This window comes from Ahaetulla prasina, chromosome 3, assembly GCF_028640845.1.
Source record: "Ahaetulla prasina isolate Xishuangbanna chromosome 3, ASM2864084v1, whole genome shotgun sequence".
NCBI classification, from domain to species: Eukaryota; Metazoa; Chordata; class Lepidosauria; order Squamata; family Colubridae; genus Ahaetulla; species Ahaetulla prasina.
Genome location: NC_080541.1, coordinates 16,615,769 through 16,627,362, shown reverse-complemented (window position 1 = coordinate 16,627,362; position 11,594 = coordinate 16,615,769). Strand labels below are relative to the sequence as shown.

General features: G+C 51.7%; 1 protein-coding gene across 2 annotated transcripts; it reads left to right on the top strand.

Annotated features, from left to right (window-relative positions):
* The first annotated feature begins 5,418 nt into the window (after positions 1 to 5,418).
* On the top strand, positions 5,419 to 11,052 carry MYC (MYC proto-oncogene, bHLH transcription factor). 2 transcript variants are annotated; one of them, XM_058177961.1, is made up of 3 exons: positions 5,419 to 5,910; positions 7,069 to 7,792; positions 9,820 to 11,052. In XM_058177961.1, exons 2-3 carry the CDS (start codon positions 7,084 to 7,086, stop codon positions 10,392 to 10,394), a joined length of 1,284 nt encoding a protein of 427 aa, XP_058033944.1. In that variant the 5' UTR covers positions 5,419 to 5,910; positions 7,069 to 7,083; the 3' UTR covers positions 10,395 to 11,052. The 2 variants fall into 2 exon arrangements, with proteins under 2 accessions (XP_058033944.1, XP_058033945.1); XM_058177962.1 differs by lacking the exon at positions 5,419 to 5,910 and adding an exon at positions 6,767 to 6,933.
* The last annotated feature ends 542 nt before the right edge of the window (positions 11,053 to 11,594 follow it).

Here is an 11,594-nt window from a genome sequence, read left to right as displayed (position 1 = left end):
AAACCCTATAAAACCCCATTAAAATTCCCATTTAGGCCAGCTCTGCTCAATGAAATAAGAAAGTCTTGAGCTCACGCTTTTTGATGTTCTGCACAGCAGATTCAGCCTGGTTGAAGGCCTGAGGATCCTTCATAAGCTTCAGAGCAACACGTTGTTAGTTGCGAAGTCGTGTCTGACCCATCGCGACCCCATGGACAACGTTCCTCCAGGCCTTCCTGTCCTCTACTTTCCTTTGGAGTCCATTTAAGCTCATGCCTACTGCTTCAGTGACTCCATCGAGCCACCTTGTTCTCTGCCGTCCCCTTCTTCTTTTGCCCTCAATCTTTCCCAGCATTAGGCTCTTCTCCAGTGAGTCCTTCCTTCTCATTAGGTGGCCAAAGTATTTCAGTGTCATCTTCAGGGATCTGGCATTCTAAAGAGCAGTCAGGGTTGATCTCCTCCTTTTTTCCTTTTTGTACTGTCCATGGGGTTTTCATGGCAAAGATACTGGAGTGGGTTGCCATTTCCTTCTCCAATGGATCACGTTTTGTCAGAACTCTCCGCTATGACCTGTCCGTCTTGGGTGTCCCTGCACCCAATCATTCAATGCCCTCCCACGTATGCGCGTGTGACACACACACACACACGCGTGCCCCATTTTGGGCCTAGCAGGGTTACCTCCGGAGGCTGGAAACGGCCAGTTTTCCAACTTACGGTAGGCCCGTTGTTCATCCCTCTCCAGACTCCAGAAGCTTTCAGTGAGCTCCGCCCATGCCTCCCCTCCCCGAGCCTCCATGTGAGCCCTGTACGTACCTGGCATCCAAAACGGGCCACATAGAGACTCCTGGGAGAGGAGGGGAGGCACATGCATGCGCGCTGGAGCTGAGCTAAGGCAACCGCTCGCGTGCCCCCAAATATGGCTCCGTGTGCCACCTGTGGCACGCATGCCATAGGATTACCATCACGGGTATAGGATCTCCTGCTCAAGTAGGGGGTTGGACTAGAAGACCTCCAGGGTCCCTTCCGATTCTGTTATTCTGTTCTGCTCCTTACAACCCCACTGTCGTATGTGCTGAGGGTTGAGTGCAGTGGTGGGTTGCTACCGATTTGCCCCAGATCTGGCAAACCAGTAGTGGTGGCAGTGGAAGGCTCCGCCCACCCACCCGGATGTCTCTGCACATGCGCAGAAGCATTGCATGCACATCCAAAAGCAAACCAGTAACGAATAAAATTGAAACCCACTATTGGTTGAGTGCCCCCCATCCCGGTGTCATGTGACCAAGCTTTGTGCGCTTGGAAACCGGACCCTCTTTACAGCCAAACCACGCCCACAGCACACCATTGGGCTTGCTTAACGACCCCAGCACAACTGGTCATAAAATCAGGTCAGTTACCATTTTAGAATCCTCACGACTTAGAACCAATGCTGGGAAGCCTCCATTCCAGTCGTAAGTCAAGGACTACCTGTATAAACATTAAGCGGGAGGCGGGCTGCACAACTAGAAGAATGACACAACGCAGCGGTAAATGTGTAAGAGGTAAGAAAGCAGTATGTGGTTGTTGTTTTCAGGAAAATGTTGCAGTTTTGTTGGCACTTGGCACACTTCCAGACCTCTGGCGCAAACAGCGTTTGCTACCGCAAATTGGCAAAGCATCATTTTTGCCTCATATCCTTGCCCCAAAACGATGAATTCGTCTCAAAGGGAATTTGCACCAGGATTGAAATCTACTTACCTTCCTTACCGGTTCGGAAGTGCATGCGCCTTGCGCGCACATCACGTGTGCGCACACCCTCTGCGCATGCACAAAACCTTTCTGCACGTGCACAGAGGGTACAAAACACATTACTTCCCGGTTCAAACCAGGCACAGTAACAACAGCCGGGTGGGTGGGCGGAGGCTCACACGGCGATAGATACCAGTTCTGCGAACTACCAGCGAAAGATCGCTACCGGATCACGCGATCCGGTCTGTATCCGGAGCATTTCACCCGATTTGCACAAACAAGAGAAGCTCTTCAATGATTAAAATTAAGTCACAATGCACTGAGTAAAACAGATGGGGGTTTTGCACATCCACTTTTTTTCTAGGTAACTTTTGGCAAGGATGGGAGATGCTTATATATTGTATAGTTATATATATGCTTATATATTGTATAGTTATTTCATACTTATGCTTATATATACTGTGACAAAATAAATAAATAAAAATAAATAAATGCTGGAGCCCCCAAAGGTTTGCAAAAGAAAGAGAGTTTTCAGAAGGGGTCCCAGGAGAGGCTGACCGGAAACCGCCATGTCCCCTAGGCCAAACCCTAAAATATACTTTTTTTTTTTAAGAAAAGGGGAGGGGAGGGGGGGGGTCGAGCGCCTGGAAGACCCTCCGCCCGTCGTATCTCAACACCCAGACAATCCGAGCGGCCGCCACACCCCTTTTTCCTTCGCTTTCTCCGTCACGCGCGGGCCGCCACTAGAGGGCGCGGTTACTTCATTTTCGCCGGCCAAGCCCTCCGCGCAGCCTGCGCAAATCTTCAAACGTTGCGGCTCCTTCCTTCTTTTTCCACCAAGGGCGTGGGTGCGATCCGCGGCTTTCTTTCTTTTCTTTTTCTTTTTTTTCCCCCGCCCGCAAAAGGAGATCCACTGTGGGAATCCACTGCAAGGAAGCCCTCCACCCCCCCATCCAGCCTCGTTGCTTTTCCAGCCAAAGCTCTCGGCAGGGAAAGGAATACACCCACGCGTTAAAAAAGGAAGAAAGAAAGAAATGCACACGCGGGGACGTTTCTTTGCGGGAAAGGCAGGCGGGCGTTCCGACGCGCGTCGGAGCGGGAAGGCTTCCATTGACTGGGGGACTCGTCAGTGGGGCTGGCGAGTTCCAAGCTAAGCTTCCTCTCCGCCTGGCTAATCGGGCTCCGGTGCAGCCCAACCCCTCTGGGTGACAGCGATTGTAACACTTTGCACAAAGGAGCAACAGTTTGATAACACGCCCCGCGTTCAGCTGGAAGGAAAATAAAGCTGGGTGGGGAAAGCGGGGAAGCTCTTGCTGCAGCGGGTCACGCGTGGGTGGGTGGGCGGGCGAGCATGCGATCGCAACGCGAAATCCACCCAGCCCCTATAGCCGGCCGCGGTGGCGCGATCGCCTTCTGCAAAGCGCTTTAAATCTTAAAATCCGCCCCCCCCCCCGAAGTTGCAAATCTAAATCAGTCAGAGGGGCTCGCTTCCCTTTTTTGGGGGGGAGAGGGGAGGGGCAGGGAGCATTTAATTCAGGGAAATCGACTCGAGGCAATCCATTGGGAAGCGATGCCTCTGGGCGACTTTCGATTTTTAATCCAGTCGCCCCTCCGGCTGCCAAGATCGTTCGATCTTCGTTTGGGTCAATTTGTTATATCACGCAGTTTTGTTTTTTCCACCGTATGAACGCCGCCTCGGAGGAAGAGGAAGGCGATTTTAGCGCGCGGCGCCTGGAATCAGTTGGGGGTTTCTTTTGGGGAACTGCGAAGGCGGTTTTTTTGCAAGAGTTGCGGGCGCCGCGGAGCGAAGCCGAAGGTCGCGTTCACACGACCGTGTAGGAAAGGAAGGCAACAAGGCTGGAAGGAGTCCCTTGTGTTCTCTTTTCGTCCCGGGGGTGCGGGGGACAGCTAAGCCGTCCCCCTGTTCAACGGGGCGTAGGCGGCGTCGTGCAAAAGCTGCAATTCATCGTGACACGTGTTGAAGACGGATCGTGTGAAACCAAGCCCCTTGCGCGGCTTTTGCCGGCGAAGGGTTTAAAAGCAAAGCCGGTGGCTTGCTTGCTTTTTTTCTTTCCTTTCCTTTCCCAGCCGGCTCAGTAGCGCTGACTTCCCGGGACCTACAATTTTAATCCCTTTACCTCTAAAGAAAGGGGAGGAAGTAGCGCGGATTATCCCTTCTCCAATCCCTCTTCCTTCCCCCCCCCCCCGCCGTCCCGCATATACATTGAAAGAGTTGCGTCTGTAATTAAACTTTGAACTCGGTAACCTCCAAAGCCGTTTCCTTGCGTCGCCTTCTCGAGAGCCCCGGGGGCGAAGGCAGCTTTCTCCAGATTCGAGACGCTCTGGGTTTTTAATTTCGTCCCTGCGAACCGTTGTCCTTGGGACACGGGGTTGCGCGCGTTCCCACGAGCAGGTGGTGTGCTTGGGCCAACTGACTCGGGGTTTCACCGTCGCTCTTGACTCGCAAGGTGCCGTCGCAAAAGTCAACCGCCCCGAACTTCCAGGACAAGCCACCCCCCCCCCGGGCAATGCGTGTTTTTTGCCCACCCTTCTCAAGCAGTTTGGAAGTGCGCGGAGGTCGTGGGGACGTCGTTTTCTTCTGCACCCCGAAAAAAACAACCCCGCAGAACTCGGTTTTCGTGCACCTCGCTTCCTTTCGCACCTCGATTCCGGGGTTTTGCCCAATTCCGAAGTAAAACCCATTGATTTAAATTGAGGAGCTTAGCCCCTTCCACAGACAAGATAAGAGCAACCCGGCGCGGTAGCTTTAAAAAATCGAGTTGGTGCGTGTCGGCTCACAATTGCAAAACTGGGGGGGGGGCGGCAATGCAATCCCTCCTCCCAAATCGCCCACCGCTCCCGATTGGGGGCAAAGAGGGTCCACTTTTTTTTTTTTTTTTTGCACGACCTTCCCCCCCCCCCCCCACTTCACCCATCCCCGATTTGAAAAGCTTGGAAGGAAACCCGGGGCCGAATTTCCCTGGGTTGGCCGAGCAAAGGCGCACCTTTCCTCGCAGCCGTTTGCAAACCGGGGTGGGCGAAGAAGAGAAGCCGCGTCGTGCCGCAGCAACCCTGCAAGCCCCTTCCCCGCCCCGTGCACCTTCCACGCACTCGCGTGTCTTTTATTATTTTTATTTATTTTTTCCCTGGCTCCGTTTGGAGACTTCCGCCACCCATCCACCCACCGTGGGCGCGCGAACCGAGCAAGGCAGCGCTGTCCCCAGGATCGCAGTGCGGACCCCCCTCCTCTTTTTCCTCCCTCTCTCTCTCCTCTCGCTGCGGCAGCGCCCCTTGGAAAAGCCCCCTCCCCTTTGCAAGGTCGCCCCCTCCCCGCTTGCTTAGCGGGGAGTGGGGGCAACATTCAGACAGACACAAAGAGGGGAATGGAGCCAGCCAGCCAGCCAGCCCTCCCGTGCCTCCTTTCCCTGCGCGTGAGTGGGTGGGTTTTTTATTTATTTTTTATTATTATTATTATTATTCCTTTTTTTTCCCCTCCTCTTCTACCCGCCGCTCTCGCCCGCCTTGCTTTTTTTGCTCCCAGCTTCTTACTCATCCAGGCGTTTTTTTTTCCCCTGCAAAGGGGGAGAAGAGGGAGGGGTCGAGGGAGGGAGGATGGGTGGGGGCCCGCTTGGCGGGAAAAGGGAAGGCGGAGCAGCGGCCAAGGCTTATAAAAGCCAAGCGGCGGAGTCCTGCAGCTCAGAGGCGACACGGGGGGAGGGAGCGGAGCTTAAGCCGAGGAAAGGAGGCGCTGCCGTTGCTGCTGCTGCTGCCGCTGCTGCCGTCGCCAGCCGGGGCATCATAAATAAATACGAGCGTAAAGGGGGGGGGTCCATCGCGCGTGCACGAAGCCCCACTCCTCCCCCGCCCCTTGGCTTTCGTTCCCGAGCCGGCGCTTTTGGAAAAAGGAAAAAAAAAAAGGCTTTGACTCCAGCCTGGGAATTCGGAGCTGGAGACGCCGCCGCCGCCGCCCGCACTGTGGACTTACAATACCCCCGGCTCCTTCTCCTTCTCCTTCTTCTTAGCACCGGTTAAAGAGACGCCGAAGGAACAGACGGTGCAACTGCGCGGCTTTGCCCTCCTCAATCCCCCCCCCCTCGGCGGGGTGGTCTTTTTTTTTTTTTTGCAAAGACTTTGGATTTTCCTATTATTTTTGCACCCGATCTTGGACTTTCCAGCACAGGCTTGGCCGGGATCTGAAAAGAACCGGTAAGTTTGAAAGCCTCTATCCAACGCCGGCGTTCGGCAACCTTGCTTTGCTTTTTTTTTTTTTTTTGCTTTGCTCGGTTGCTCCGATCTCCCGGCCGGCTCCGGGCACCAAAAAAAAAACAAAAAAACGAGCGGGGAGGCGGAATCGATTCGGCCGGGCAAGGCGGACTCTCCTAACACCGCCTTCCTTCGGAGCTCCTCTCCCAAGGCGGCGGGAAGGAGCCCCCGAGCCCGCAGCCCCGGCTGTTGCTAAACCTTCCGGGCCGCTGCTTGGAAGACTTTCGCAAGCCCGATTTTTCGCGCTCCCGTGCCGGCTTCCCCCCCGTTGCAGAACCCCTTTTGGCCGGCCGCTTTCCCCGGTCCGGATCTGCAAGGCGGCGGTTGCTTGGCCGGCAAAGGTTGGGGTGGTGGATCCTTTGGAAGGGAGAGAACGGAATAAGCCTCGTACTACGAGGTGATCGAGAGCCGAAGTGACTCGGGAGAGGTGGGGAAGGGGGAGAGGTTTCCCCGAGCCCGGAGCGCCACGAAAGTCGAGAACGGCCCGGCAGGCTCAGAGCGCGAACTACCCGCTTGGGCGGCGGGAGCCGGGAGTTAAATCCCGGACGGGCGCTGCTTGGAAAGCTGCCCGCCTGCCTTGTTTTAAGGTGGCGCGCTGGGGCACGAAGCCGGAGGGCAGAGCCGATTTTTCGCTGGGTGGCGCCTAGCCCGGGAAAAAAGGGGGGGGTGTAGCCGAAGCCACCCCGTTAAACGAGCCGCGCTTGGACGGTTGTTAACCGCGCCTGGACGGAGCGGACGGATTCCGGGCTCGGCTAGCCTGAGGGCTGGGTGGGGCGGGGAGAGGGGGGCTTGTCTCTTTGCGTTCGGATCCAGTCCCGCGAGTGGCACCCTCGCAAGTCCCGACGTCTGTGTTGCGTGTCCCGGAATCAGAGCCCCTCTGGGCAATTAATCCGAATTGCTCCCAAATTCTCCCACAGTTGAAGGAGTGGGTTGGACGCACGTCCAGGAGTGTTTGGTCCAAGCGAGGTAGTAATTCCGGAGTAATTACCACGCTAGTTTTCTCCTTGCGTTTTGACTCTATTGGGAGCAGAGTAGAGTTGCCGGAGGTAGTGATTTGCCCCATTAACCGTCTCCCCCTTTCCTTTTCCCCTCCCTTTTTAGGCACCCTCCAGCGCCATGCCCCTAACCGTCCCGAGCTTGAGCTATCCCAGCCGGGCGTACGATTACGACTACGACTCAATACAGCCCTATTTCTACTACGAGGATGAAGAGGAGAACTTCTACCTATCGGGCCATCACCGGGGCTGTGAGCTGCAGCCCCCCGCCCCGTCCGAAGACATCTGGAAGAAATTTGAGCTCCTGCCCACACCGCCCCTCTCGCCCAGCCGCCGATCCAGCAGCTTCCCGTCCAATGCTGACCAGCTGGAGATGGTGACGGAGCTCCTGGGCAGCGAAGTGGTCAACCAGAGCTTTATCTGCGATCCGGACGATGACGCCTTCGTCAAGTCCATCATCATCCAGGACTGCATGTGGAGCGGAGGCTCGGCGGCAGCCAAACTCCAGAAGGTGGTCTCGGAAAAACTTGCTTCCTACCAGGCAGCACGACGGGACGGGGCGGGGAGCCCGCTGTCCCTCCGCAGTGGGAACAGCAGCACGAGTGGCCTCCCACTGTCTTCCTCGCAGAGCTCTGCCTCTTCCCCCAGTAGCAGCTCCTACCTGCAGGACCTGGGAACCTCTGCGGCCGAGTGTATTGACCCCTCCGTGGTCTTCCCTTATCCATTGGGGGAGAAGACCCCCAAAGCTGTAGAAGCTGCTGCCTCACCTGACCCATGTCCAGCTTCCTTGCTCGGCCAAGATACGCCCCCGACCACCAGCAGTGATTCAGGTGAGCGGTGGGCTTCTCTTTTAGGGCCTCTTTCCCACACAAGGGGGTGGGGGTGCCCACTCTAGAAGGTGGGATTTGGGTGAAAGAGGGTGAAGGAGCAGCAGTCCCAATGGTGCTTAGAACAGGCCCCCGGGCATTTGCAAAGCATGGACTTGTAGGTGAGGTTAGAAAAGTTGTCAAACTGGAAATACTACACTTAGTATTATGATACTGCATACTGGAGTAATTCATTAGTACTGTTCCAGAAACTACCAAAATGCAAAGCGGTGTGTGCATTCTCACATAACAGCTTTCTCAAGCACAAGATGAAAAAAGTCTAGGAGCAAACCTTAACAGTGGCACTTCTGGGCGAGGTTTTAACTGGACAACTAAGATACGGGAGTGGGCTTTTTATTTTTATTTTTTTAAAACAACCCAGGCCAAATCTGCTTGAACCGCTTCCACCTGGCCCTATTTTCAGGTGAAGGCTACTTGCCTTTCACAGTCACCTGAAGCAGCTTGGAGCTTCATCCTCTTCCAAAGGGCAGGAATGAAATATGCCCATTGTACAGATAGGCTCACTGAGGCTGCAAAGGGGATTCTGCCCAGCTGTTCCTGTGTCTTGAAAGTTTCAGGGAGAACTCACTAGGATTTAAATTGGTTCTGTTGGTGCTTCTAATAGTGCCACCTCCCCCACCAAAAAAAGAAGTTTCAGGCATGGATAAGGAGCTGCCTTCCTGGCCCCCCCCTTTTTTTTTTTTTTGAGGTGGGGGGTAATTGGATGTTTGAATACCTTTTCCTCTTTGAAGAGGGAGAAAGCACGAACATTCGGCTTCCCTCTAGAAAGTTTTGCTTGCGTAAAAGATAACGAGAGCCCAATGGAATGTCCTGCCTTTCCTTACATCACATGTTGGCTGGGCTGAACATTTGAGATCGCGTCTGCTCTCCTCTCTCTCTCCCCTGCCCCAAATACTTCAGTTACGCAGCACCTCCCCTCCCAGCATATGTGTGTACTCTTATTACGCTGCCACGTTAGCGACACACATGGGCTGGCCTTCCCAGGAATTGCATTTCCTAGAAAAACTGACCCGAGGCAGATCAAAGCCAACCTGCTTTTTTCACTCGGGTCTAATGGGGTCAACTCAGATCTAGAGAGCGGGAACTTTAAACCTACCAGCTGGGCTTTAATCGGGCTTGTCCTTTGGTTGACATAGAGGTGATGAGAAGGAAGAAAGAGAAAAGGGGATGAGTCTTGGAGAATCACTTGGGGGGGGGGGGAGGCACCCTATTTTTCCAGACTGCTTTGTAAGTGCCTGAATAATAGGGTTGCGGAATTCCCAGGGTAGGTTAAATAGGAATTGCTCCTGGCCATTAAAATGTAAAAAGAACTGGGTGTGGTGCAAATCCAAGGATTTTTTTTTTCTTTTCACTTTCTCACATTCTTTGTCTCTTCTGACATTGCAATAGTTGGGAGCCTAGGGGTGTGTGTGGACAACATAGGATAGCCTTGGGCCCAAATGTTGAACTTCAGTTCCTAAGTAGCCTGAAAGTGAGGGATCGTGGGAATTGTAGTCTTGCCACTTTCAGAATGTGACCGGTTGTCTTCCACCAGCGGTTGGAGGGAGGAAAAAAACTGGTGTATGGCGTATGGTGGATAAGGATGGCCCCTAGAGACAGATGTTATCCCTGTTAAATAGCCTAGAAATTTGACTTTCTTGGCTGAGATGCTGCAGAGTTATGCAATTCTGCAATTTCAACATCCATGAGGTGGCCAGGATTCAGTTAATAGTTCTTTGGAATTGTCATCTTGGTGGAGATGTGTGGAGTTGCGTCCTCAATTTCATAATAAACTTTCTTTAGTTCTGCCCCTTTTGGAAAAAAAAAGTCAATTTTTCAGAAGCCTGTGTGTTTGTCTACAGTTCCTGGCACCCGTTTCCAACTTGGCCAAAGACAGACAGATTAAGGGAGGCTAAATCCCAACACCCCATTTTTTTCTAGGAGGAAAATAAAAAAAATTAACCTTATCTCTCTATCTTTTTTTTTCTCAGAAGAGGAAGAAGAAGAAGAACAAGAGGAGGAAGAAGAAATTGATGTGGTTACTGTAGAAAAAAGGCAGCCTTCAGCCAAGAAATCCGAGTCCGCTGTCCACACATCCGGGGGGCACAGTAAGCCCCCTCACAGCCCTCTGGTTCTCAAGCGCTGTCATGTCCCAATCCACCAACACAATTATGCTGCCCCTCCTTCCACACGCCACGAATACAGCTCCACCAAAAGGCTAAAGTTGGACAATGGTCGGGTTTTGAAACAGATCAGTAACAACCGCAAATGTTCGAGTCCGCGTACCTCAGACTCGGAAGAAAACGACAAAAGGCGAACGCACAACGTCCTGGAGCGACAGAGGCGGAATGAGCTAAAACTGAGTTTCTTTGCGCTGCGTGACCAGATCCCCGAAGTAGCGAATAACGAAAAAGCTCCTAAAGTTGTCATCCTTAAAAAGGCCACCGAATATGTCCTCTCCATCCAATCCGAAGAGCACAGACTCTTAGCGGAAAAGGAACATCTGAGGAAGCGACACGAACAACTCAAAAACAAACTTCAACAGTTGAGGAACTCTTGTATTTAAAAAAAAAAACAATTTAAATGTCTCTATTAATGTTATTAACCGCTATAAACATTGGGAAGAGAAGTGGACCTAGAAAGGGTGAAATATCAACGTGACATAAACGTATTCAAAACTTTCAGCGCTTCTCATGGACAAACAAGCCCACGTAAATCTCATAATGGACTCCATTTTGTAAAACCGCAGAACTCTTTGCGAATGCATGCCGAACAGCTGTCCAGCATCTTAAGAACTGATGAAAATTTGGGGTGCAAGCTTATGCTTGCCAAGGGGTGAGGGGGATGTATTGGAAGGGTGGGGGGGGGATAATGAAGTTTTTCCACTTTCTTTTTTGTATTTAAAGCCATTTTTTCTCTTAAAAGTGATTTTGGACAGGCTTGCCCGTTAATAAGTTCCTGTAAATATTTACACAGCCTAATGATATGTAAATATCTTTAATAAAAAAAATCTTTATAGAAAAGGTTAAAAAAAAAAAGATCAGCAGATCACACTTAATGGTTGTGGCCACTGAATTTATAAATTGTCTTGAATTTTTTGGTGCCATAACATCTCTCACAGATCATTCTTATTTAAATACCTTTTTTGTCATTTTTTTTTTTAAAAAAGAACTGATTTTATTTTGTGTTTATAGATAAATAAACTATTTCCCGTAAAATTGTAACTGGCTATATACGGTGTGTTTTCTTAAGTTTTTAAAAGTGATTTGAAAGATCCTAAAACATAGAACGGTATGGAGATATATATGGGTTGTGTTATTAAATAACCAGAGAATTATTATAAAAGAGGGTGCTGTGTATACCTTCCTGATTTGATATCTGTGGTTCAGGAGGGGAGGGGAGAGGCTCCCCCATTGTTCCCCACAAATACAGATACTGTGTACTTCAGTATCTTCCTGCCTCAGATTATGTGATTTTGAAGTTTGCAAAAGCATGAATCCTGCCTTGTAAGTTTGAAAGCTACACCCTGTCCAAATCACATCATGTAGTGTGTCTTCGAAGACAGTCAATCATCCAGGCAGAATCTTCATGCCTATATTGCAATGCATTTTGGAGGCGGAAACCCCTGAGGTTGGTGTGGCAAGAGGTGGTACATTCCAATGAGACTTTGCCTAACCTAGGGATGTCCAAACTTGGTCTCTTGAAGAGTGGTGGACTTCAACTCCCAGAATTCTCCAGCCAGCAACTTGCTCATATTTATAGCTGG

Excerpts from the sequence above, each read along its gene's own strand:
- MYC (XM_058177961.1), top strand. The coding sequence starts at position 7,084 with ATGCCCCTAACCGTCCCGAGCTTGAGCTATCCCAGCCGGGCGTACGAT. Across the intron at positions 7,793-9,819 it reads GACCACCAGCAGTGATTCAG|AAGAGGAAGAAGAAGAAGAA; the intron begins GTGAGCGGTGGG and ends TTTTTTTCTCAG.